The following is a 27,879-nucleotide window of genomic DNA, read 5'->3' on the forward strand; positions in this document are numbered from 1 at the left end:
TTTCATTGTCTTTAATTATGTCCCTGAACTTGTAAAGCTGTTTCTTTTAACAATGGGTACTTTGGAAATGGCAACAATTGCTTTTCCATGCACTACAAGGCAGGAAGTGCATTGTTTCTTTAAAAAAATTACCAGATGTTTTTGAGTGCTGACTACTAACGTAAAAAAACCCAGAAACTATTATTTTACAAGTTCTCTAAGTGTAATTTTGTTACTGTGTAACTTCTGTTTGCATTTAACTGGGAATTACAGCCTATGCCAATACTAAAGAATGGAATTTCTATCAAGCTAAGTGTATAAAGATGGAGTCCATCCATATGAGCACTGACTCCATGGAAAGGGACTGTAGGTTGTTTCTCTTGCATAATACAGGCTCACCAAGAGGGCCGCAGTTCGCAGTTTGAAGAAAAGAGGGGTTCTCATGAGTGACCTCTAACAGAGTTGTATTTGATCTGAATATGGTCTTCAGTTCTGTCACCCCCTGCTTCTTAATCCTCTCCTTCAGCTGGGGACCCTGGTTTTGCTTTTTAAACAGACTAGCATCTTTTAAGAAGTAACAGACAAATGGCAGAGAAAGAAAGAATTTCTGAGAGAATTTCACTCAAGGCACTGGCAGAGTTTGGATCTTGCAAGATCAAAATGATTTGCACTGTCAGGGGTGAAACATTTTTGCTGTATGCAACCAGAGTGTCCCAACTCTCTCCTTCCACACCCAGTTATGCCATGACCTGTTGCTGTGAGCCTGGCAGTACCTTGTAAGACTAACTATCCAGGGCAACCTTCAAAATCACCTGGGAACAAATAAAAGCCTTTTGTTGACTGGATTTGGCCAGCAGGCAGCCAAGAAGTTTTCTGAGCCTTGATAAATGCAAGCCTAAGGAAGGAAAACCCTTTCTCTCTCCCTCTGTGTTGCCCGTACCTGCCGTCACTGAGTTCAGCTCTGCAGCTGGTGGGCTGTGTAGATGCACATGCTCTGAGCTGGGTCTGGCTGAAGTAACGTGATGAGAATGGACAGGGAGAGCTGGGCTGTTTCAGGGCTGACTCCCCGCGAGGCAGCTGGCAGGATGGAAGGAATGCACCTGCATTATGAACTTATTTTCAGCAACTGTGTCTGCTCAACCTAATCTTTCAATGTCAACAGTGGGCCATTTCACATCTGCACAGTGATTAATGCGCACTGAGGGCGGGTTACTTGCAAAAGACAAAATGGCACAAATTATTGATAACAAAACAACTGCGCTGCAAGAATGGAGACAGAAAAAAGGAAGCAGGAAACAGAAGAAAACAGAGACAAAAAGACTGCAGAGCTGCAAAAGTGATTCTCGAGTATCAGCCACCAAAGAAGTACTATAATCAGAATGAAAAAAACCCCAAACAAACAGAACTTTCCAATGGAAATCATGTTTGGGTCTTAGCTGTAGCAGGTAGTAAAATTAAAAGGACCATGTGTGATGCCAGGTGTAGTTACCTGTGAAAAACACGGCAAAGGGCAGCAATTCAAGTCCATCAAGTCAGTTATGTTGTTCCTTGTGCTGTTCCTGCTTGTGGCCAGTCTAAACACCGGCACCGGGGTACCCGCAGCTGGTTCTCTTGTCTTCTCTGACTGGAGCAAATGATTATTCCTTGTCCCTGCGTTGTACGGATTATTGACAGAAAATACCCAGTGCTTCGCAGTGAAGTGAGTGCATTTTATTTCTCATTAAAAATTAAAATGTACACTTTAAATAATAAAAGTATAGTTTTAACATGGACAGTACAGTAAGAAGAAATTACCCTCATCACAAGTATCTGGAAATTCGTTATCCCTGCTGTTCCCAGATTACACAACTCTGGATTAGAAGCTGTTCATGATGGAGCGATACTCTCTCTGATGTTCCACAAGTTTCAAAAATACTTCATATTTCTTGTCATAGAATCTGAAAGTTAATTTCAACAAAGCCTGAGATTTTAAGATTGAAATCCCCTGTAATAGACATGTTTACTTCCTTCGCTTAGCATCAAAGAAGCTTTGACTCCTTCCTAATTACAACTTTTACTAGGATCAGAGTCCTGTATGCTGCCAGAGCACAGATTCCACCCAAACAAGTGATTTCAAGTTATAATTACACCTTTTGTCTACCCTATGGCCAGCTTTGATTTTCAGACAGTTTTTCCTCCGCGGTGGGAGTGGGTAGGCACTGGGGCTTCGCTGCTCTTCTGCCCGTTTACACCCGCTGGCAGCGCCCCAAGGCTCTGTAAAGGAGCGCTCACGGCCCCCCACCCGTGCAACGCCCGGACCCCGCGCCCCCGGGCAGCGCCGCGCCGCCGCCGCCAGGGGGTGCCCGTGCGCGGCCGCGCCGGGGAGCAGCCGCGGGCGGGAGCGGCCCCGCAGCGCCCGCGCGCCCCGGGCCCTCGCCGCGCCCCGCCCCCATGCGCCGGTTCCCTGAGGGATTACACGGCTCGTTGGCGGAGCAGACGTGAAACCGCGCACAGGCCCCAGCGAGGCGGGAACTGCAGTCACTTTGGAAATGCAGCTTGGGTTGCTTTGACCTCCTGGCAGCTTCGGCACCCCTCACCGCACCCCTCGCGCTGCCGGTGGCGTCTGCTTGCCACGGAAAGCCGCGGGCACGGGCAGGCTGGCAGGCTGCGGTGCTCACGTCCCACCGACAGCGACAGCGACGACTGCCTTCAGCCAGGTTAAAGAGTGGGATGCGCATACAATCCTTAAAGAACCTGGGTGACACATACTACTGCATTCAAGCAGAGCTATGAAGAGACAGACCTTCACTTCACCTTCAGTACATTCTCGCGGATGAACACACAAAAGTCAGGATTACCTTTTATGCTCGTGGTTAGGCTGCACGACTCTCCCAATTTTCCCCATTTTCGCCATGGCCTCCTAGTAAAAGACAAACACAAACTGGAAAAGCCTGTTTTGATTTAAAATACTTTTTGACAAGAACAAGATGTTTCAAAACCAATCGGAACATTACTGATGTATTTTGTTTCGGCTAAACAGGCCAGATGGCATAAAATATGTTCAATCCCATTATATAGTAGTCATGAGAACAAAGTACTGCAGACCCCTCAGTAAACCAAAATCTGTTCCTCTTTCTTACTGGGAGTCTGAGGCAGAACAGACTTATCTTTTACTATTTACACTAACCAAAGGAAATGTTAAACATTGCATCCCCGGAGGGGAAATTTCGCAAATAAAATGGTACTGTACATGAGATCCCTTAATCATATTCTTAAAGTATCAATTCCCTGCAGCAAGGGAGGACTCGAGTGCACTCCAGAAGCTAAAGGTAACCTGCAAAGTTCTGTTCGGGAGCCCAGAGCTGCCCTCACCTTCCAGTATAACGGTGTAAGAGACAAGACTTTGATCCTACTCTGCTTTTGGCCAAAACAAAGTCAGACGAAGAGATCTCGCAGAATCCTCTGCAGAAAGAGTCTCTGGGACAGAGTCCCATGTGGAAGAGAGAGGACTAAATAATTTGGTTCCTTTCCTGATCTCTGTGAGATTCTGATTTTCTGCGGATTCTCCTGAGCAATCCCACTGGAATGAGACACTGATCACTGATGTTAATACAGGATCAAGCTCTCAGGCAAAGGTGGAGGCAGCAGGCACAGGCTGTTTTCAGTGGAAGTCATTTCACAAGGAGCATTAGACCAACAGCTTTCAGATGGAACAGTGTTAAAGATAAAAGATCGGGATTCAGGAATCAGTGTCTGACTAAATCTCTATCAGTGTTCGGAGTTTCTAAGCAGGACCCTAACTCTGTTTTAATGTTAGTGCCTAAAGCACAGCACTGTGAGAGTATCAGAATGACCTCTGGAGAACAGTCAGACTGTGCTGCTGCTGGAAGCCATCTAGTCAAATACTACGGCTAGATTTTTAAAAGGGTTGGATGATTTTATAGGCTGTAATATTTGCTGTAGTAAAATCTTTGCTTCCAACTAATCCAGCATTTTACAGCTGAGGATCTCCTAGAACTTTACAACGTAGATGAGGAATGTAAGCACAGTTTCACTGGCCCAGGACAGGCAGGGAGGCTCTGAGGATAAATAAGCAAGATGATGGCAGGCCTTACATCTTCTGGTTTCCCATTTCCCCTGTGTTAAAGAAATCTGATCATGACCTAAATGCTGGCCTGTATAGCGGGCTGCCTGTTAAGCCAGCAGGTACTCTTTCTCCCATGCACAGGTAGGCAGAAAGTGCCTGGGATGCCACCCGTATGCCAGAGCAGCAGGCGGTCCCTAGCCCTGCCTGGCTGGCTGAACCTGCAGCATTACCTGGCATGTTCTGGGCATGTTTGCTTCACCCTTCAGCATCAACATGTCCTTTCATACTGCCAGTCCAAGCGTGCTACTAGAATGTGGAACACCTACTTTCTACATTTGTCGATTTCAGGCGGTTAGTACTGGATGAGATCGTGGCTCCACCAAAATAAAAACCATTGCCAGTGATGGTGCACTCAGGATTTACTCTGTCCGTGCTTCTGATAAAACAGCAGGGAGTATTTCTGGGCAGTCATACGCCTATACTCTTTCCTATGTGCAGAAGTTGATTGGACTTTGATTCCCCAAGAAACACCCTTGAAATAACACTTCCAGTGAGATAGTGTGTTCTTTTCTCTGGGACATGTGAGCTTGCCGGCGCAGAGACTCTGCACACCAGCCAGATTAAAATATTGGCATGGACAGGTTGACATCTTTCCCACTAAGAGAAATGGGCATTTATTTCCTGTTCTTTAACAGGAGATACTTGCTCAAGCATTGTTCCTGTTTACAACAGTCTATCTTTTACAAATCCCTTACGTGACCAGCTGGATGTAGAGGCTACCCAAAACAATGAATGAACACACAGAAAAAAAACCCTCAAAGTAAAAGACAATTCCCTCTGTTACAACCAGTACTGCTTTTCCAGATAGTTTCATGTCTTACAGAAAATGTAAGGCAAAGGCAAAGCCCCTTGAAGCACTCTCACTAATGGCAAGAGTCGCGTTGCTTTCTGCTCCTCGCTTTACATCTCTTCTTGAATTGCCTTGGAGATACTGCACAAAAATAAACCCAAGACATCTAAAGAGTCTAAACATCTCAGACAAATCCATTGTTTTTCTCAGGTGTAAAAAAAACGAAAGGGAGGGCTAACCTTTGCCATTTACCTGCTCTCCGCACACGCAGGCTCTGCCTGCCGCTGCCCCGTTCTGGGCAGGGTTAAGAGAAGAGGACACAGACAGTGCCATTCCCAGGACACGTTCTGCTTCTGCCGTTAAGTATTCTACACACTCCTGGTCTGCTTTACTCTGGGGCCTCTTATGACTTCCAGTGCTGAAAAATGCATTGCTGCTTCTTTGGGAAATATGCCAGCCTTTTGAGATAAACATATCTTCAGACAAGTTTTATTTTTACGCTGTTACTCATCTAACTGCAGGTCTCCCCAGGCTGGTTCAAGAGAGAACAGACACCAGCGCTGACTCCAGCAGGCGTGGAAGGTGTGAGGGCAGCCTTGGCGAGCACGGCTGTCCCGCCAGCTGCCGCAGCCCCGGCCCTGCCTCGGGCTCCCTCCTGCACGCCCCCTTGCTCCCCACCTGTGCCTCTGCCACCCTGCTGAGGCCCAACACCACACGGGGCACCTGCGACACTCCAGCCTTCAGACCAACCACTTTGCAGCAGCGGCCTTCAAAGGGTGAAACCAAGTCTCCACAGGGCTGGTGAAAGCCTCCTAACACTCCCTGTGACGTCTCCCCAAACCCGAAACTGCTGGCACAGAGGCCCCATCCTCTCACAGGCAGCTGGGGAGGGAGCCGCTGCTCCGAGTTTATGGTTGGACTTGATGATCTTAAGGGTCTTTTCCAACCTAAATGATTCTATGACTCTAGGATGGGGCCGGCAGCAGGACAGGCTGGAGAGGTCCCTAAAGGAAAACCAGTCCTTCAAGCCCTGATCTAAACTAGGGAACACTGCTGCTTATCTTCTGCTGGTTCACCCATCTATCCACGTTTAGCTAAGGAGGAAGATGCCATGTCTTTCCAGTTTATCAGGTAAAATACTTTTGTGTTTTTAAATCTACTGAAAATACATAGATCTTTGAGAATCCACAGCATTAAGGTCTCACAGCAACTACCACGGGAATGTGGAATAACATTTAAAAAAAATAGACAGCCAGCAATTTTCAACAACTCACTCAATCTAGGTTGCTCAAAATATCCTAAATTAATTCCCTCTCCTAATTTGCATTTTGGTTGTGTGTTTTTTTGTTTTTTAAAGTCAGTTTGGCCATTGTTAGTTTGAACAAAAACTTTACTCCCAGAGGAGAGTCTTTTCAACAATTTTCTAGGGACAAAGAGGAACAGAACATTGAAAATATGAATTTATAATGAAATTGGAAACAAAGGAACGTTAGAATCGCATTACTGAATCAGATCAACCTTGTGCACTGCTCTGTCTCCAACAAAGCCTTAAATATAGCAAAGTGATAATACTGCTGTTCAGAAATAGTTTGTTTGAGGGTTGACATCCAAATCCATAATTCCAGTCACCAAGAATTTCACAGTCTTAATTTGAATGACGCTCTATCTTCTTTGTTTGCCAGTCTAGACAGTACAATGAATACAGTGATTTAAACACAATGAATTCTCTCTTAAAACAAAATATTTTGTAAAATTGCTTTTTAATCATTTCTTTTCTCTCTTTCCATAAAGGCTATGCTATAAATAAACCCTGAAAGTTCGCATTTGATCATCATTTCTAAAGGCTGGGCAAGAGGCAAGTGAAGGGTTTACACAGAAAAAAAGAGAGGCACTGTGGAGCAGAAATAAAGGGATGCATTCATGATTTCTAACCTTTTGTTAGAGTGTCAAAGCTGAGACAGATACAAGCCAGTAAACATTCTGCTTACCATGGAGAGAGTTAGTCAAACAGGGTTACCGTGCCCGGGACAGAAGGAACACAGGCCCAGGGGACCAAATTCTCCAAAGCCCACCAAGATTTCAGAACAAGGTGCCATTTTGCTGCTGGAAGGACAATCCAGCTGGGAAGGTCAGTAGTCATTCAAACTCATTTGGTACTGGGGGCTGAATTCTGCTCTTCAGCATGATCTGGGGCAGGGGATAAGTTTAAGACACCAGGGTAGCCTCAACAGGCAGTAGGTCTCCCACAAAAACCCTATTTGGAACCCAGGGAAAACCCTGTCTCCTAGGGAAACCCTATTTGGACACAGCACGTAAAAGCTAGGAATTTCAACCGCTGCCCCTTTAATAATGGACAGGAAAAGGCTTTTAACGCTGTGTGGCAGCCGCAGTGCAGCAAGCGACTCTGTCACGCCAGGAGGCACCAGGGAAAGCATGTCAGCCTGGCATCAGGAGCCCACAGGAGGTGCTTACAGGGGCTATCTTTAGATCAGGAGATGGAGCTTCTCTGATTCCCTAGGCAATGGGCTCCTGCAAGGGCTGTCTCAGAGCACCCAGCATGATCCTGCTCATCCCACAAGAGGGGCCCACCTCCCTTGGGACTACAGAGGGAGCCAAGGAAGATCAGCCCACTTGGGAATAGTCCCTAAGTCTGATTTTCAGTAGTGACTCAAGGACTTGTGTGACTGAATATTACCGAAAATTAATGGGATGTAGGCTCTTAAAAGCACAAATCAAATGAGAAATCAGATGTAGGGATGTCAGCCTTCGGTAAGGAAGTCAAGTAACTAAATCCCATTGAAATTAATGAGCTGGGAACATCAGTCCCCTTAAGAATTTGGGCTTCTGCTTTTTTTAGGTACTTTAAAAATTGTATCCACAGTTAAATGGATGAGGCATTTGGGCACAAATGCAGTTTCCCAGCTGTGTTCTCCCCACTTACTTGTTTTGATAATCCCAAGAAATCTTTGGACTTTTACCTAGCGTAGTTATTAACAGTGAAAACAACCACATACCATCTAAGGTTTTACTGTACAATTTCAGCGGCTGAAAGCATTTGGCCTGCACGTACAAAAGCATACAGCAAAGCTCACCAAATTGCGGGGGTATACCATGCTCCAGTTACAGCAACAGTGTGCCAGCTACTTGGAAGAAGGATCCTTAGACAATGTGAAAACCAAGAGGTGTACTCAAATGCAAATGAAGCAAGTTTTCTCTGTGAATGCTGCTGGTTTATGGCTTGTCCAGTGACAGCCATGGTTCTGTTGCACCAAAAATGACTGGCCTACGAATGATGGGAAGGATGAAAAATAACTCTGCTGTAAACCAGTTTTGGATCATAAATTATAACAGAATTAATTTCAAGAATCTCAGAACAAGCTGGAATGAGATGCATAGCTTACTCTTCTTCTTCCCAGTCTGAAGCTGCTAATTCACCTCATCTCAGTACTTATGCAAAAGTAGGAAATTGTATTCATTTTTATTGCGGAGCCAAGTGATCAAATGCTGCCATTCTTACAGCCAAACACAGTGAGAAATCTGTACCAGCAGACATGCTTCTTCACATATTCCTGTGAATGACACGAGTGTATGCATGGAAGGTCAGTCTCAACTTCTGAACCATACAGAGCCTAGAAACGCAAATTTCGCCTTCATTACCCTGAAAATATTACCCAGACTCCCACTCAGGTCAGTCTTGACTCTCTGGTGTTTTTGAAGAGCTCTACTGTCACAGATCCAGCACCAGCAGAAAATAATGTGTAAGTTGCCCCATTCACAATAGACTGAAATGTAGGAATATTCTGCTCCACCAGATTTGTTCTGATTTGCAGAATTCAGTAGGTGTAAGTACCTCCAAACTAACAGACTGACTTTCTTTACAATTCTAAGTCCTCATAAAAAATACAGTAAATAACATTATATGTAATAATTTTTACTGTTCAACAGTGAAGAACCTCTCTCTCACTCATCGCTATTCCACACACATAAGCTAAGACTAAGAGATGCTAACTAACATCATCTTAAGAAGTCCAGTCACAGATATATTTGGATTTGAGGGGAATAAATAGATTTCTTGAAATGCTGATGTTCAAGAAATACTTTTAAACTTTTCTAAGAATTGTAAGCAAGGCTGCTATTTTCTTATAGGCTTTTATTTAGGGATTGCTTATTCAATAGCCTGGAGATGCAAAATTCATCTTATCTATGCTTACAGGAGTTACATGAATGTATTTATGTAACAGGGCCCTAGCAGAACATTACTTTTTAGTGGTATATGACTGCATGAAGAAAGCATGTGATGGACCATATACAATATTTTTCTAGTGGTTTTTTTTCCCCCCTTAAATTTGTTTGAGTTATAGGGGCAGATCTTGGCAGCATGCACAAAGCCCAGAATCTGTAACTCAATTCTCTGTGGTATTCTGAATGAAGCGAGCCAAGTTTTAAAACACATTATGGATAAATATTAGAGCTGAGCAAAAATTTCACACCTAAGACCAAAGTGTGAAAATTTGGCTTTCATACATTTAGTGAAAAGGTGGAAAATTTCACACAAGCTTGTATTTTCCTTTTGCTCTGTTCCAACATAGGTTTCTGTGTTCATATCAAACCTCAGAGAGCGAGAGTGTTTCTGTCTGTCTGTGTCTGTAAGTGAGACTACAGAGAGGGAAGGAGAAGAGGATGGAAGGATGGAAGTCCAGCAAGCAGGACACTCAGGACTTGAGTTCAAGTCTGTCTTCCAGGAAAAGTCACTGGCCTTTTGAATCTCACTATCCATATGTTTGATAACAGCACTGGCCCATCTCAGAATATTTTATGCATTTGTTTATTAAAGACTGTTACTGTGGTGGAGGGAAATCAGACAGGTAGCTTAGAAGAAGCCCAGCATTATTCTATTCGTAAACCATCCAGCTTCAGTTGTCAGAGGCCAGCGCGAGGGATCCTCAGTACTGAGACAAGGTAGTTTTCTGGTTCAAGCACTGAATCAGGATTCAGAAAGTTTGCAACAGATTCCCCGAGTTATTTGGGACATGTAATTTACTATTTTAAGTGTCATTTACCACTCTCTGAAATAGGCTGCACCCATTGTTTTCCCCCAGGTTTGATCTGGCTTGTACACACAGTTTGTAAACTCTAGGTTTGTCCCTAATTTTGCATTGTAGGTGGTACACAGAGCTCTCAGTCCTACTGCAGCCCTCCATGCCTCATTAAAGGACGTTATCACTCGACCTGTCCTGTACTGTAGGAGCATGGTTTTCACTCCTTACTATCAGACACAAGAACAAGTAGAAAAGAGATCACATAACAGTACAGACAAGTGCAGATAAGGCCACGGTACCACTTCTACCTCCAGAGCACCTACTTTTACTCTGCTTCAGTGACTACACTGAGTGTCAGACAGACTGTGGCCACCTTAGCTTGGTGTCACAGAGAGCTTGTGCTTCAGCCAGGCTGGCCAGCCGACAGACAAAGCCATAAGAGGAGCAGCAGTGGCAATGCAGCTGCTGTAAAGGGTGGCTTGTCATGCTAGCGATGATATTAATTACTTATTCTGCAGACCAAATTTAGAATGGGATGAGGGTCAGCTATGATTGCCACATCATCTATCAGCTGGAAACTATGTTTGGGTCTAAGGTCCAGCCACACTGCTACTAAATATAGGTTGGTTTGTTGTTGATTTGACTGCGCTCCCCCGAGTTGCCTTTGACTATCAAATAATTAAGCAGTTTGCTTTGTGAGGGCTCCATTGCTGGCACCTCTTAGTGCCCAAAGCTGCTTGGATGCAAACTTGACAGCTTAGCAGGGGTTTCAGCTTACCCAGGCAATGGAAAGAGCCCAAGTGTTTAGCTCCTGTTTCAGTTTCACAGATTGCTGGCACTGGGTGCCATGAATCAACAGTCTGTGGGCAACATCTAAGCAGTCTGCACCAGAGCTGGGGGGCATGGTTTAGCTGCACTTACCCCAACATGAGTTTGTATAGATTATTCACGAAGCATATGTCTACTTTACAATGTCTGTGTATGAAGATCCAAGATAGCTTTAATACGGCTAGCACAGATACCGATAAGATGCAATCACAGCAGCACGGAGGTCTGCCCAGCCTGCCCATCAGGCTGATTGCCCCAACCTGGGGCCCACTCTGCCTCCTTGCCGGTCCCATGTTGTGGGTGGCGATGCCACGGCTGACAGCTTCGTTACCAAAGGGGAGGCTCCCTGACTACATCACCAACTGGGACAGACAGTACATTTCCCTCACCCCCTTCTGAGGTGGAATAAATTTGTTAATCACACACAGCATCACTGTTACAATAGACTAAGAAGGTTTGTCCATATAAACCACATGAAAATATATCGATTTAACCCACTTCTTAGGCTTGGAAATGTTATGCTGACAGGCAGCTCTGTTAACAGAAAGGAAGCTCACCTGGGAGCCAAGAGAGCAGATCCCTACATCAGATCCCGATGCAGGGGACTGCACTATAGCTAAAAGCTAAATCAGCCCTCTCCATACTCATCACTGATGGCGATGGACTAAACCAAGCCTGGGAGCGCTGCTCTTCTGCCCAACCTGGAACAAGTTATCTTGCTTTTCTGGCTCCCTTCTCACCCTCTGCTTTGCAGTATCTGTCCTAATGCTTTTACCCTCAATTTTAGGTGGTAAAACCTTCAGGGCAGGCAGGGCAGGTGTGTGCTTCCACACTAACTTGCACAACAAAAGAAATGAGCTGGATAGAAAGCAGGAGGATTCATTTGGACAAGGGAGGGTAAAACAGAGAAGTTGCATCCGCACAGGATATCCTGACACTCGGCTGTGTACTTGACACAATATTTAGTTAAACTGCACCACTTCCTTTAAGGTGCAAAATTCAGATTTATTCAGCTGATTTCTTTTCACATTCACGCTGAACATACAGCTTTCCTTGCGTTTAGTCATTGAGTTCAAATTTTTATTTGCCATCTGGCAATGGACTGGGGTTTACTGGGGGGAGAGGATAGGAAAGGGGCTTTTTTGCCTTTTTTTTTTTTTTTTTTTGCATCTGTATTTGCTTTATGAGCTATGGCTAAGGCATCATTTACACATGGGGAGCTGGATCGGGTTCTCTCAATTCTTTCCATATGTTCACTTATGCTGTCAAAACATTTTTTCGATCTAATTAATCTGCACACGTCTCTGTTCATTTCCCCACTTGGTGGGTTTTAACATTTTTGGGGTATCTAGCTGGGATTTTGTCATAAAAACAACTTCTGCCTACGCTTTGCTTTAGGGTTATTCCATCAAGAAAATGAAACTATTAGCAACATTTCACTTTTCTCCATCTAATTATTCTTTCCAACACCGGCTGAGAAGACTTTCCTTTTCCCCTCGTCTTTCAAATATATTCTTTGCCATGCTCCAGTGTCTACCTGAGGTTAATGAGGGAAATCTGTGCTGTGAGTTTTGATTTGGGATTATTTTTTATCTAGTTAATCTGATGTGTGATTTACTATAAAAAAGCCCTATACCTCAGAAATATGCTTACATTTTACCCAATCTGGACTGCAATTGGGAAATTACCCTGGACAGGGGCTCATAAAAAACGAGACCTTTAAAAAAAAAAAAAAAAAAGTATTTCACTACTGTACACCAGCAGAAGGTTGAGATGTTAAAACAGAGAGTAAAACCGCATTCAGATATGAAGAGAACCTTGCTGGTAACCTTGCAGACATTCTATCTCCAACAAAAAATTAAAATATCACTTAAGAGAAAACTGATATTTTATAGATATCCAATATGCGGTGGGCAGAGAGTAAAACCTAGAAGAAATGAGAAATCTGTTAAGAGTTTAGAACTGGACTGCATAGCCATTTCTCCTTGTGAAGCACAGTACAGAGAAGATAGCTGTCTATGGCAGAGGGCATTTGGTTTCCTTGCCATGATTACTACAGAAAAGGAGTTAGCAACCTTTTCTAGCACACTGTTCCAGAAAGTATTTTCCTTTCCCAAATTAGAGGCTACAAGTGACTAAACTGGGCGAGAGCTGAAGCAAGGCACACTGATCAGCTGATGATATTATCCAGTTTTGTTAAAAACAGGGGCACCCTCTCTTCTCTAGGCCTGAAAATCAGAGACAGCCAGGGATGAGAAGCTGCTCTCATTTGCTCTTCAGCCATTAAAACTGTCCTTTAAGAAGACCGCTGCTCCTAAAAAGCGCTTTAAATGCTGGATACATATTGCTACAAAATTTTAGAAAGCTCTTGATTCCTTAAAAACCTGAGAAGCCTGGTCTGATGGATGGGATGGCCAGTCTGTTGCCAAATGTGCTCTAACAGCAGCAAGGGAGAATCCCAGCCTGAACTGTGGGATTCCTGTGGACATAGAAACTGCAATAGTCACATCAAAATAGGTGTTCTGCTCCCCTTGCTCCTAAAAAGTTTGACTTGTACCTCTTGGAAGCCATTGGGAAATGGTAAATACAGTCCTCCTTTAGCATTAAAACTTCTCGGTAAGTAGGAACGTTTTTATATGCACAACCTCTCTGTGTATTGCAATTACATTTATTGCATAGAAAAACCTGTATGTGCCAACTTACACAAATTGATCGGGAAGAAACTATTCTTGTTGGTAAATGTCAAAAGTTACCCTCATCACTACTCTAGCTGTCAGGCCTGACATTTTTCTATACAAAACCAAAAACAAGGGCTATTAATCCCCACCTGCCCCAGAGCCATAAAAGAGCCTTTGATTACAGTAATGTTACATAACCTCTTTTAATGAGCAAATCTAAACCTGCCACCCAGCATTGCCAGCAGGAATTTTTAGAGGTATCTGAGGCATCTTTTTCCTTAGGAGACCTTCTAAGAAAGCATTTGTATTCATCTGGCAAATAGAAAAAGAGCACATTTTATAATTGACTGTGCCCAAAACAATAGCTGGTTCTGTCTGAAAACACACCAGTTAGAATTAAAAGTGCAGTTAGCATGTGAGTGAGTCATCAAGTGGTAGCAGAGTTCGGCTGGTTCACAGCCTGAGATCTGATACAGCACCCTCCTGCCCCAGGCGTTATCTTGAAAGTAGAGATCTTGCAGAGGGGAGCACACTAGACAGACTCTACCTTCCCACCCCCAAATTTTGGCCAGGTGGGAAGGTTGGTGAGCTTGTTTGTAAGCTGTCCTTTTTATCTCTGGGAAAGGCGAAGAGCACTGAATCCCTCCAGAGGGACGTTCTCACCTTACAACACCCAGCCAGTCACCATTCCTACTTCTACTTTGCTATCCTACCCCATTTCCCATTTTTTAAGAAGCCCCCAGTGAGCTGCACCTTGCGGCTGCTATTTCCAGGCAAACCTTGCCCCTTCCCTCACTTTAATGAGAAGTTTCTAACCCACTGCTCCTGAAGTGCTTATGGGGGAAAGCTCTTCCCAGCACAACTTCTGTGCCTGTAAGGAGGGCAATCAGACATGCCAGCACCTGAATTTTAATCTTGGACAAGTCATGCAAGCTTTCTGCACCTCAGTTTCTCATATATTCCATGGGAATCAATAACACCACTAGATTAACGTCAAACACTTAGGAGGGAAATCTAGCCAATGTGGGACACAACTGAAGAAAAAACACTTTGTGCTTCACAATTCAGCTGATCCTAAGAATGGAGCCAATTCCTGCTGCTGAGGATCTGGCCTTTCATTTAAAGACAGCAAGCTGAGAGAAAAGATGAATAGCAGAGACTCAAATGGCTCATGGAGCTTTTCACTTGTAGGTCACCAATCAGAACCTCAGCGAGGTCAGCAAGCGTTTGCGAGTTATCGTGGTATGCAAGCTTTTTATAGTGTCCTTTGCAAAGCCGATTTATTGGTTTCAAATTAATTTCTATTGTATGCAGTTTTCACAACATGAAACCCTCCATTGTTGCAGCTCAGTCCCTGTTAACCCTTCACAACACTACAGAAGAGCAACTGCTACCACCACCATCTCCTGAACAGCCTGCCTTTTAAAATTGTACTTGAAGAAGCATCCTAACTGTGAACCGAGCCTGGATGACCTCAAAGAGCCCTTCCTAGTCTTGGGTAGAGGCACAGCCACGAGAGGAAAGTTGTACTGCAGCTGCACATACTGTTCCTCACTTGTGCATAAATCGGGAAGGGCAGAGCCCAGCTCTGCAGGCTTGTTCTTTACTCCCCACAGTGACTCTGCAGCCCCCACTGGGTCTACTCATGGAGAAAGATAAGTGTGTGTGCTGGCAGCACCATAGACCTATTCTTTGCAGAAAGTACTTTCTGAAAGAAAAAACAAAATAGAAGAAGCAAAAATGAACAACTATATCATTATCTAATGTGCTGAGATCTCAGCAGAGATCATTTCAAAGATCCATATTGTTTACAGCAGCTGATGAGTCTAACAAGTGCTGAAGCTCTGCTCTCGCTTAAAGTGCTAACATATTTACAGTTTTCAATCCTGTCCTTAGCGCTTATCTGTCATTTCAAGATGAAAGCTCCTTTTGTACAGGCTAATTACTTGCACGAATACTGCACTAGCTCAAAATCCCAGATTTGTTTCGCTTTTCCATTAGCAACAATTTTGTACTTTGGAAATTGCTTAATATAGCAAATCTAAAAAAAAGCTAGTTTTTCTTCAAAGGTATTTCTTTGGCTGTGACAAGTATAGAACGAGAGGAGGGAAATTAAATTACTTTTATCTGATGAAAGTCTTAATTTTACTATACAACTTTTCTAAATGCACTTACCCATTGTTCTGCTCTGGCTTGGTTTTTGGTCTTAGATTAATTTGTGCAGATCTATATAAAATCAGACTAGATCAGTAACAGACTGCTTGATAAGATGCAGTTATCTCATGCTCAACAATCTCTTCTCTATATATAATACGTGAAAAATTTGGTAGGATCCTATCTTGCCTCTTCCTCTTCTAATAAACGGTAGGATCATGTGCAACTGAAAAGCTGTCAGTCATTTCATTTTTACAGGAATAGAAGGAATGCAGGCCATTCTACAACTCAGTAACTTGATTAAAAAAAAATACAACCCAGACATGCAAGAAAAAGGATACAGTTCTAACAAGGAGGTCTTACCCTGTTGAATGTTTTACATTACATTCATTGGGTTACTGACCTGTCACAAACCAGTTTCAGATGCAAATCAAAAAATGCTCAGCAATGCAAGATGCATCTGTTGTTTCTGCTAATCCTGATTGCACTGCAGTCAAAAAAGGATGACATCTGATTTTCAGAAGTCTCCAGCAAACGTCTGCAACTGCAGTTTAGAAGGTTCCATACTTGAGCAAAAAGAACACCCAGTCTCTCAGTTATGTGTTAGATACAGCATTAGATGTCTACAGCTACAAGCCTGTGAATGAAAATGCTGATCTTGAATTAGCCTTTGTTGTTCCTAAGGAATTGCCAATACAAGCCACGAGTGAATTTGTGCTTTAAAGGATGTGGTCTCCCTTTGCTGCCCAAGTATTTTCTAAAAACAAGAATTCTGCATATGAAATGCATTTTATTGTAAATGTATAATATAACCTTTAAAAGTCATGAATGCTCTAAATATTAAAAATTGATATAAACTTCTGAGTTGTATTCATGTCATACTATATCCACCATCTTTCATATTATACATATAGCAATGAAAATTCCCACACATAATAAACTGGTTGCGGTTCTAAAGTAAGCTTTTGTTTTCTTGTGCAGAGGTCAAAAGATTTTCCAATTATATGCAGCTGGGTTGTCAGTCTACCAGCCTTTCCATTCTTACTTATTTTAATCCACCAGAGCAACATCATTAGCATCATCATTCATTTTCTTTGCATTTTTCATTCTATCACCTTTAATATAACTATAAAACCAGCCTATGAAGTACTTAAACATCACTAGATCTGCTTCACAAATCAGTTGGATGAAGAACAAAGTTAAACAACTTGCCCAAAGTCACAGACAGAGTCAGTGGCAAAGCTGGGAATAAAGCCCATGTACTCTGACTCTTGAGTTAGGTAACACACATTTTGTTCTCATGGCAAAATTCTGCTTTTATTTATACCAAGTTAACCTCAGAAGAACTTGATACTACAATGGTTTATGTTAGATTTGAACTAGTACAGCCAATGAGTTTCACCCAATATATGCATTATCTCCCACTGCCAAGCTGCTAATAAGAACTGCATGGGAACATAGAGGGTTTTTTTCCTCTGTCACTAAGAAATACTACACTACATTTTACATGGTATTTGTTTGATCTGTAAAGCCAGGCAATTCAGTTCTTATCTCAAGGACATTAAACAAGCCTGCTGATTTGAGGTGTCTAACATTTCTGGACATTCATATCTGTTCATACTTGAGGAGTTACAATACAAACAGGGATGCTGATACACAAATAAAAGCCCTTCTTCCTTAACCCTTACCGCTAATGCTGCAGAAAAAACCCAGCGCGTGCGTGGGTGGAATATGTGCAAAAACCTCTCAAACCCTAAATCCTATTGCTGTGTTGCAGATATAAGGTATTATCTATCCATAGCATATCTTCCTGCTTCCTAAAGTCACAATCGAATGTCAAATGCCATCATTCGGAGAAACCGAGAAAGTTACAAAACACAGCAAAAAATGTGGATGGGGGGAAAATTAGGCAGGGAAGTGGAAAGGCAGCCAAAGGCAATGCTCGTGTGAAACACATCCTGTGTAATTAGCCACTAGGGGGAACAAGAGTCATGCTGCTTAATTAAGGCGCAGTCACTTCTAGCAGCGGGTCCTGAGGGTTATCCTTGCCCGGGGAAGCTGGCTGGGGTGTCCGAACCCTTTCCCCCCGGTAAGCTTTTCCGACCTTCGGCTGTGTTTCACATTCCCCTTTCAGGTCTATATAGGCCTTGGCACAAGCAGTTAGTGAGACTTAAAGAATTCATACACCTTTCATATTTTCTAGCTGCAATTAACTATTTTCACACCTGAAGCACTTGGTAAAAATATTTAAACAAAAACCTGGGAGCAAAAGGGAGGAGACGAAGGAAAGGAAGAGGACCAAAGTAAAAAAAAAGGGCAAAAAAGGCAAAGCTGTATTTTTCAGACAGTGTACACTTCTTGTTATCTCTTTTAAAGTAGAAAGGAAGAAAAATCACGTGCAGCTCATATGCAAACTGTGTGAGAAATGTGGAGCAATGCTCTGCTGATGTTGTTAGACTGAGGCAGTGGTTGGGAGGGATGGCAAGGGACCTGCCTCCCCACTCGTGCCTGCTGACCTGCATGACTGAAGCCACATGAGAAAAATGAATGAGATAAAAAGCCAAAGCCCATCTCGAGTCACTTTTTCTCTCCTGCTGCTGAGAACACAGAACTTTTCAACAGCATGGCTGGGACAGAATCACAGACAAACAATCTTTTCTATTACCATAAAAATGACAAATAAGTAATAGTTACAGCCTGTAAACACAAGACTCAAATTAAATAGAGTTCTAAGTGGTACACTGTAACTGGAAGCAGGAACCTACTCCTATTAGAGCCGGCTCAGTCTAAAGAGTATCAGATGTTACTCGGGCCTTAGAAGGCCTGAGACATAAACTATGTGTGTAAGAGAAAAAGAAGTCAAATGACTCATGACAGAGTTTGTTTTAATATAAATGACTTTTTCTGTCTCTCTGCTTTTAAAGACTTGCCATTTTCAGATCTTGAACAGCTAACCTAGGCAGCTGGCTTCCTTATCTGGTGTCCTTCATTTTGTGTACAAAACGCTGGCATTTACAAACTCGTATTCCTCTGGCTAAGGGAGGGCAGTTTATTTTAGCACTGTGATCAGTGTCATCATAAATCTTTCCTCTTCCAGTCCAAGAACACTGGCACAGCCCAAGAAGTGCTGTGTGGCTATGCTGTACCCATAAAACAGAAGATACACCACAATGCTTTACTGAAGTCCTACAAGCCTTGAGAGTAGACCTGAGGGATCAGCACTGAATGAGCCGCAAGCCATCCCTTCCCTCTATGCTTTTTTATTACGTGAGGATGCAGGTAAGGGACTGAGATATGGAAAGAGCAGGGAAAGAAGGAGAGAGAACAAAAGGAGAGGATTAACATGAAATAGGAGAAGAGAAGAAGAATCAACAGACAAGAAGTGGGAAAAAATAAACAGAAGAGAGGCACAAACAAGAAGGCAGCAAAAATACAAGAGGAAAGAATAAACAACATCAGAGTGGGAGTAGGGAGAGGGCGATGGTGGGGATATCGGGGATTTAGTGCCAAAAAAGAAAAGCCCCATTCTCCACCACACCTATCTTCTTTCTCATGTTTCTTTTATTCTCTTTCCATGCCAGTCCTCTGGTTCTTCTCTGGGATGAGTGGAACTTGCATGTTACAAAAGCCATAAGTCTGTAGTTTTATGGCAAACGTGCCTGCTATCCAATGTTTCCACAGGGGCAAAGTTACACAAAGCAAATGGAAAGCAAAGCTTGCTTAGTCTCCCTTTCATGCAATGCAAGAATCATCCCTTAGATGGGACTATTGCAAAATTAAACAACCTTACAACCACCACCAGTAAATAATGAGTAATGTGCTTGTATATACAAAGCTTTTATACCAGCCCGTCAAAGAAAGTGAGGATAGCTCATCACAAAAAGACCCCATTTATCAGAAGGGCTTCAAATAGCTTAGCATCTTTAGAGCCATTACTCATCTCTTTCACCTAAGCTAAGTGCCAGCTTCCAACCTAGAGGCTAACACATATCCAATTTATCTGCTGTAAGACACTCGAGCACTGCTTCCCCCAGTCTAGTCTAAAGATACTGGATTCAATATCTAAACTACTTAAAGTTGACAGAAATTAGTGATTTCATGACAACAGATAGGAAGACGCTAGTCTGGGAAAATTAGCCAAAACTCAAGTCTTACCAGACATTTTGAAAGCAAAAGGAGTCTGACACAAGTGCTAGACTCAGCAATATTTTCCTAATATATCCAAGGTGTTTTAACTCAATTCTGAGCTACAGGGCTGGGCAATGAAAGGACCTTCCAAATGTGACACATTATCACCCTCCACCTCACAATTTTGGGAGGGGGAGGTTGGGCTTGGTGATGGTACAGCCCTCCACACATACTCTTGCTGTGGAGAGATTCTTCAGAGAAGAAAATACTGATTAGAAATTGGTTTGTTTTCCAAAGTGTTTTCCCTTGCAGGGTCTCCTATGCTTCCAGAGCTCCGAAAGAAGTGACATGGTGAGATCTAACCACTCCTCACTCTGCTTAGTGAGGACTGCATTGCCACATCACTTTACTCTGTTCCTTGACAGAATAACGTGCTCCCATTAGAGCTTCCACACTCACGTTCCTCCCTGAAATTTCTACCGGGGAAAGGACTATCTGGAAGCTGTGCAGGAAACAGCAACTTACAGCAGGTGCTCACACAACCAGGCTCTACCTGCATCGAAATATATTTATGTACTGAAGGTTAGTAATGCTCTGCTGAATGCAACCCCTAGGAGTACTACACATTGAGTACATCCCCTATAAATTATTCTTACCTGAAAAGCGCACTTGTGAAAGACGACAGTCCAACTCACTTTGCTACTTATACACACTTACAAGGCACAGCAAGATACGGGCACAGCGGTTCTCTTTATTCATGTTCTTCTAGTGTTTTTCAACCCTCATCTGGAGGAGCATCTTGTGCAAAAATCTGCAACTTATGCTTTTCCATGCCCACTTGGTGGTTAGCCCTTCTGCTTAGATTTCGCTCAAGAGTGACAATTATGGTCTTGCTAATAATTACGTGAACACTTGTCCCAATAAAAACAAAACAGAGCCATGAAGCAATTTCATATGGATTCTCTCTACATGTCACTGTCCAATTTCTAGTATCAAACTGTGCCTCAGAAATGTTTAAGCACAGCGAGTGTGAAAAGTTGCTTCAAAACAAGAAAGAAAGCAAGGGTTGGAAATGGTTGTCATATGTCTCTAGCTAAGAAACCAAGGAAACAAGAACCTATGACTTAGCTGAACAAAAAAAGGAGAACGAGAACTGGATTCCGATTCTGAGGATGAGGAAAGCCAGTATGCTAATAAAGCAACTGCCTTCTATTGCTAATAAAACTAATAAAGGTTATGGGATCTCTCCTCTACCATTTCAGATCCATGGTTATATGAAAGGGAATAAAGGAAAGTGTCTTTACTGTTAACCACAATAAAATGAAATGTATTGGAAATGCCTAGATAGTAAACAGAGTCTTGTTAAACTATACAGATAGGGCAAATTTTGAGAAATAACCCCTCTAGACACCTTTAAGAGAAAGGACAATATAGTACATGTAAGTTATAAAACTTCTTCAAATATAGGGTGGCAAAAGTATGTCCTGGTGGTACGAACTACTGGCATCAAATCCCACAACTAAGTGATCATAATGTCCTTCAAAAAATTTATTGTGAAAAAACCTCAAGCATTTCAGACAGCTAGTGCTGTGACTCTACATGCTTGTGCTTTGCCACAGAACAGTCTGATCCCCTGCGCTGACATAGCAAGAGTGCAAATCCCAGATGGAAAATTAATCTCACAATGTAGCCAGATTGAGTTTCCAATTCTCTAGTGCATAACTTCAACGTTGTTCTGCTCAGCTGTTGAAGAGGTGAGGGCAGAGAGACTTTAACTGGTTTGACATCCTGAACATCATTTAAGCAAGACGTGCTCTGAAAAGGACCTTACTGGCTCCTGACAATTACAAGGGATCCACGGCATCCTCCTTTGTACTCATCCTTCCTATAAAATATTGCTATCACACTTTTCCCTGCTTAAATGGCCTGGACAGAAGGGGAGTCCAAGGTCCAAATGACTTCAGCTATGTCTCTGAGTATGTGGGTAAGATCTGTCCTTAAAATAGAAAGGAGATGGATCACAGTACATTTTAACGAAAGTATCTAGCTACTATAAAGACATATTTATGGTTTCCTCATATTTATGGGTTTCCTCAAGAAAAGGCAGGGCCAGCAAGCTAGAAAAACTGTAAGGTTGTGATATTATTAAACTACTTCTACAAGCTGATCTTACTCTTAATCTACTTGAAAAAATTCCACTAATTGTACATCTCCTTAGACAAACTCCACCATGGTCATTTCATGGTTTGTTACAAAAATATGCAGCAGCAGAACCTGAACTATTCTAGGCAGCATATTTTCTCCTGCTTGCCAGGTCTTGGGCTTACTGACAGATGAGAAGAATACCATTGGTTTAGTAACAGTCAACTTCTGCAGATTAACAAAACACTAAATCTTATTCTTTGCCAACATCAGCTGATGCAAGTTTATTAAAAGCTAAAAGGCATGACAATATACGTGTTGAGCCTACAGAGAGAAGAGATTGTGTTTGCATGTATATGGTTGCTTCTAATAAGATAATCAGGTATGTGCATGCAAGATACAGAACTCAGGTGAAGTCAATGGAGCTATGCCAATGTGCAAAGCCAGCTGCACCTTCAGCCTAAAGCCAGAGGATTAAATAGATTTCTTTGGTCATTTGAGCATCTGAAAGGTCTTTTACCTTTTCAGTCCATCCTCATAAGTGTAAAAAGTAAGTAATAAAATCTTTATCACCACTCTCAGACAGAATTAATAAACAGGCAAGTCACATTGATAACCCAACACACAGGGCCCCATCTCCTTCCACCAATGCCCAAATAAAAGGCCATGTTTCATTTCATTTCATTAGTGTGCTATTTCATTAAACCACCTACATTTAGAAAAATAATATGGCCACACCTTTAAGTACTGGGTTTCTGAGATTGTTGCCTCCAACTTTAGTACTTCTGTGCCAAATACTCAGCTAATGTAAATGCGTAGTTCTGTTATAGACAATATATTACTGACTTACTGCAGCTGCCTTTCCTTGTCATTAAAGAGTTACTGAGAAATTCCAAATCTGAACATTTGTGTACTGGATGACATTTAAAATGGAGCATGCTAAGTTTCCACAAAAGGACAGCACTTAACAAAAGACACCGCCTTTGTATCCTATTACCTATAGCATCCACAACTTGTTTCTGAATGGGTAATAATATCAACCAATTGCAAGAGCTGTAATAGCCTTTATCATTTCAAGATGTGTCATCTACCCGTGAACTGTGTGTCAGATTCCTGTTTGGGCTCTGATCCAGTAAAGTACTTCAGCACACGGGCAGCCCTGCTTATCTTCAACTGAGCTTCTTGCCTACTTGAAAGTTAGATGATGTACCTAAGTGCTTGATTGGATCAGGGCACTGGAGTAAACTGGTGTCACTCCTCTGAAATCCTGGAGCAATACTGATTTACATTAACTCAGAAATTTGCATTATGATTATGGACTAAGATCATCCGTCATTTCAGTAGCCATATGAACTGCTACAACAAACTTTGGCATTTTCTTAGACAAGTTTTTACCTGTAATAATTTCAAGTGATATAAAACGACTACAAATCATCTAATGTGACAATGAACCAAACACTACCGTACAGCTTGTACCGATCTGATAATACATCAAACGTATGACAACATATAGCATTAGACATTGCGCTCCACCAAGAACATTTAACAGCAACAGAATTATTTCTCTCAACTCCAATATAAAAGGCAGCCAGCAGGATGATATCAAATGATGGCAGCTCTGCTTCTCATAAAAGGACCTTGGGGACTCCAAGGAGATTTGTGTATCTGCACTTCAACAGCATAGCAATGTGGAAATGTTAAAGTTAGTAAAGCAAACAGTCCTCAAATGAGAAGGGCAACAGATGTCAACCCGTATCACATGTCAGTAAACAGCAACAAGACAGAGGGTACTTTTCTTAGCACTTTTGTGAAAGCATCGTGCTACCAGCTACAGCCACATCTCAGCTGTTTGACTCTCTAAGCGGTGGTGCTTCTATGTGTGATTTAACTCCCACCAAGAGAGGATTTCCAACCATATGGAAATACCGTCCACTGAAGTCATCTGAAAGAAAGTAGAAATGCTTCTATATAATTATTGCAGCTTGAAAAATGAGGGGGGGGGGGGGGGAATCACACTCTCAAACTGATTGAAAGCTCATTCTGTGCTTGGCAGAGACAGACAAGCATTTATATTTCTCAGCATTAATACAGAAGTATCATCCTTAGGGCAAAAGAGTAGTTGTGATTCATCTGCTTTTTACCCTTACTGCAAAGACTTCTGACAGTAAGGCCAAAATATGCTAACTAAAAAGGCACTCTTTGTACCATAAACACTAGGCCACAAGGAACTGGACAGTAGCCATCAAATCACTGCCTTTTAATTTTTCTCTCTCATCTATATTTCTCTAAAGATTTCTGGTAAGAAGGCAGCTGACTCTATACAAAAGCCAGAGGCATTGCCAGTATCTTGGTGGTTTCATGCATACCATATTGAATCTAACTTTATTATGCAAGAAAAAAACCACCTTTCAATTAGGCAAAGATGTATTTCAGTGTCAAAACACCAAGGAAAGAGGTAAAGGGATAAAGTTCTTCTACTGCCAAGTTACTGCTTTGAGTCCAGGCCTGGTTAGTTGCAAATAGACTCCACAATCATCGAAGATCTTAGCTGCTTACATGGAAAACAGTTTGGTTCTTAGCAAGCAGTAGAGTCTGCATCATGAACTGTCCATGACATCCCTTGATTACTTCGCTGCCAATCACAAGTGAGAGAACAACACATGAAAGGACTGTGAAGATTCAGCTCTTTTTACCAGTAGAATACTGTCTCTAACAGTAGGTATATAAGCTATGCACTGAAATTTAAAGTCTTTTTTTTATGGAGCACACATCCTGTCAACTGAGACTGATGATATACACATCCAGGAAGGAATTTTTTAAAAATCACTTAGATGAAGAGGCCATACCCAGCCAAAACACTACTCGGAAAACCAAAAGCTGTCACCCAGCCTTGCCCAAGTATGGTCTCTGCTAAACCCTGGGCTCAAACTGTACATGTACAAATTTGGAGCTTTTGAAGAAAAGGAAGGCAAGATCACAGCACCTTAACACGCTCCTTGTGTACAGCATGGTGCCTAAGAACAACCATCTCCTTCCTCTGCCTTTCCAAAATCCTCTGATTAAGGGAACAGGAGGAAAAAAACCCATCCCAACACGGCAGGGAAGCCTTTACTAAAAGGTGCATTAATTGGGTAAGGCAAGCCAACGAAATGATTAATTTACTGCTCTCCTTCAATATTATGTTTACACAAGTTGATTATAGCACTTAATTACTAATTCACCCTGATCAAAAACAAGAGTGCTTTAAATTTTTAATGAGATGAGGGAAGGCAACATTCCCTAACTCAACACGGAGAAGTCACTTTATTTCCTCTTTTGATTTCCCAAGTTATTACCAGTCTAAGGAAAAAACTATCCCCTCCCTGGTCTTTCACTTGGTTCTTGCTTTTGAAAATATGGAAATCAGCAAGACGCTTGTATTAATTTCAATCCATGACCTGACAGGTAATGCTTTGGAAGAGGAATAGAGGATCAGATCATCAACTGAAGCACGTCCATTGAAATAAGTGGAATAAAATTACACAAGAGACTGCCTGATCCAGAAATGGAAATAGCCTAATCCCCTCCAGTTCTGTCAGCAGAAATGTTGAGTATGTCCCAGTACTATTTATGGGTGTTCTTATGAAATGTTGTCTATTCACAATTGCCAGTTGGTCCATTACCAAGGTTGTGGACTAACTGTTGCACTCAAGAACTTCTTTACATTCATGGTAGTCTGTGACATTTTCATTGTTAGGAGGTGAATACACTGAATATCACATGTTCTTCCTGGCTGATCTTTATAAACCTTGTCTTATAAAGATCATTAAAAATGTGGGTTTTGTTATTTGATTTCATCCTCTGTGCTATACCACCCACCAACTTCCTTAGACAACTGAGATGTCCATTAAATTAAGCATCATCAAGCAGTGCACGAACAAAACTCTTTCAAGTTCCTTAGTACAGAGTTATGAGTGAATCATTTCACCTGCACCATCATAACTTCAAACCGCTGTCTGCAATATATCTCCTTCATAGTTATGGCCTCTGTGTCCATTATCTTGAAGGCGAGCCAGGTGACCTTGATCCACACAGCTTCCAGAGCTGCAAATTGTACCTAAGGGGTACTTCACTTGCTCAACTGCTACTGCTGCTAAATAATTCAGCTAACCCACTGATTAGGTAACTACCTAACACCTCTTTCTATAGAATCTGGCTAATTTTTATATACCTCCAATCTGCTTTATAAAAACAACGAAAAAGCTTTTCCCTATCTTTTTGCAGGATATACCACCAACTTTCATAACAACCAAAACTAACAAAGACTACACCTCCCTTAAAAGTCAATTTTATACCTGAAAAATCTTGTAGACATGTAGACTCTAATTTCTAGCTCAATGTTTTACACCAAAAATTATTACTGGAAGCTGATTACAGAAAGTTAGCAGTAAAATGTATTATAGTAAATCATACAAAGTTTCTTCTCTTCCATAGCGGCCAGTAACAGTGACCCACGTTAAGACAGCAAATCCAAAATAAATCTGGTAATCTGGTTTCATACAGGTAATTTTATTAATTGCTTTAATATGCAATTAAGGAATAGTCAGTGGGCTGCAGGATTTTATAACGCAATAATCCTGTTCCCTGGTGTACAGCTTTGTCCCAAAGAGTAGGTTATCCAAAAAAAAAAAAAAAAAAAAAGAGCTGGATGACTGCCAAATAAAACAGCACCTTCTTCCCATTTTCAATTACATACAAGTGAGGCAGAGTAATGAGGATATACTGGAAACTTTGACATTTATTTATTGAACATTTTTACTGAGAAGGAATTGCTGGCTGGCTAAACCGGAAACTATATTTTTACTACAGAAACAATCACATAGAAAACCAGGATCCTGCTGCTCAGCATGAAAGGAATGGCTAGAACCAAGAAATTGACCCATCTAAGCCAGCAATGTTAAGGTTATTTCATTCAATGCAGCACATATTTCAAAAATCCAAAAACCAAAAATGCAGTGTATATTTCAAAAATCCTTATGTCATACTATATTACACAGCACTGTCTTCTTTGACTCAACCAAGCTGTGTTATGGTTCATAGGCACAACACTCAAAACATAACAAAACCACTAAGAGAAAAAAGGTGTACCATTTGTAGGGGCAAATGAAAAGATAACCCAAATTGCAAGAAGACATTCACAAGATTTTCTTGCCTTTCTGGAGATTCTAGACACTAAATAACCAAAAGACGAAATGGGTAATAACTTGCCACACTGTGTGTTCTTTTTCCTTTTTGGTAGACCAATTGTTTTAATTCAGTTTTACCACAGAGGAGAAAAATGCAGAGAGAGTAAACGAAGAGGAAAGTAGGGAAGTCAACATTCCTTGAAGCAACAACATATGGTGACCAGGCATGAGAGATGGAGGTTATAAATCTTTCCTTGATAGAATTACCTAAAGATGAAATTGCAGCTTCAAGGGACTTGAGCATTTCAAACCACACTAGAATCTAGCAAATTAACCTGCATGGTTACAAATTTTGCAGTAACCTTCATTTCCAATGCTTCTTTGCAAAAGCTCAGCATACTGAGAATTCTGGTACTAATACAGATGTGCTCAATAGAAAGCATGAAAACCTTTACTCCACAAATCACTCAAAATAAGAATGAAAAGATATGAGAATTAAGAATTAGAACAAAATGCTGCATCCTGCAAATAGTCACTGCTGTATTATGGAAAGGGAAAGGAGACAGGAGGTACGTTGGTCCTTCTTTCTTTGTGAGAAGAAATTTATTGAGGGATACCAAAGGACAGGGGAAAAGCTCTTTAGTGTTCCAGCCACTGTGGGCAACTGCCCAAGAAAGTGAAGGGTGAGAATCCTGTTTTCTCACATACACTTCTGACTGGGTTCACTACACAGCAATATGTAGGTAAGTAAGCTGCCAGTCCTTGGAAAAACAATCCTCCAAAATGTCTCTGAAGCAGACACTTCCCCATTTCCAAATCCTGATGATGGAATGCCACAGGACTAAGCATC

At 41.9% G+C, this 27,879-nt stretch overlaps 1 protein-coding gene across 26 annotated transcripts in view; it reads right to left on the reverse strand.

The window, feature by feature from the left end:
- Positions 1-1,674: 1,674 nt before the first annotated feature.
- Positions 1,675-27,879, reverse strand: part of FGGY (FGGY carbohydrate kinase domain containing) — a 330,344-nt gene continuing 304,139 nt past the window's right edge. For 25 of the 26 annotated variants that reach the window (XM_087730897.1, XM_087730882.1, XM_087730893.1 and 22 more), the window contains 2 exons: positions 2,817-2,878; positions 1,675-1,916 (listed from right to left, as the gene is read on the reverse strand). In XM_087730897.1, coding sequence (XP_087587023.1) covers positions 1,835-1,916; positions 2,817-2,878 — 144 coding nt within the window. In that variant the 3' untranslated portion in view covers positions 1,675-1,834. Of the gene's footprint in view, positions 1,917-2,816; positions 2,879-23,346; positions 23,807-27,879 lie in introns of those variants that run through there. The other variant, XM_087730907.1, reaches the window with a different exon arrangement.

This window comes from Nipponia nippon, unplaced genomic scaffold (genome assembly GCF_047370975.1).
Source record: "Nipponia nippon isolate SJK-2023a ecotype South Korea unplaced genomic scaffold, ASM4737097v1 scaffold_5, whole genome shotgun sequence".
Taxonomy (NCBI): Eukaryota; Metazoa; Chordata; class Aves; order Pelecaniformes; family Threskiornithidae; genus Nipponia; species Nipponia nippon.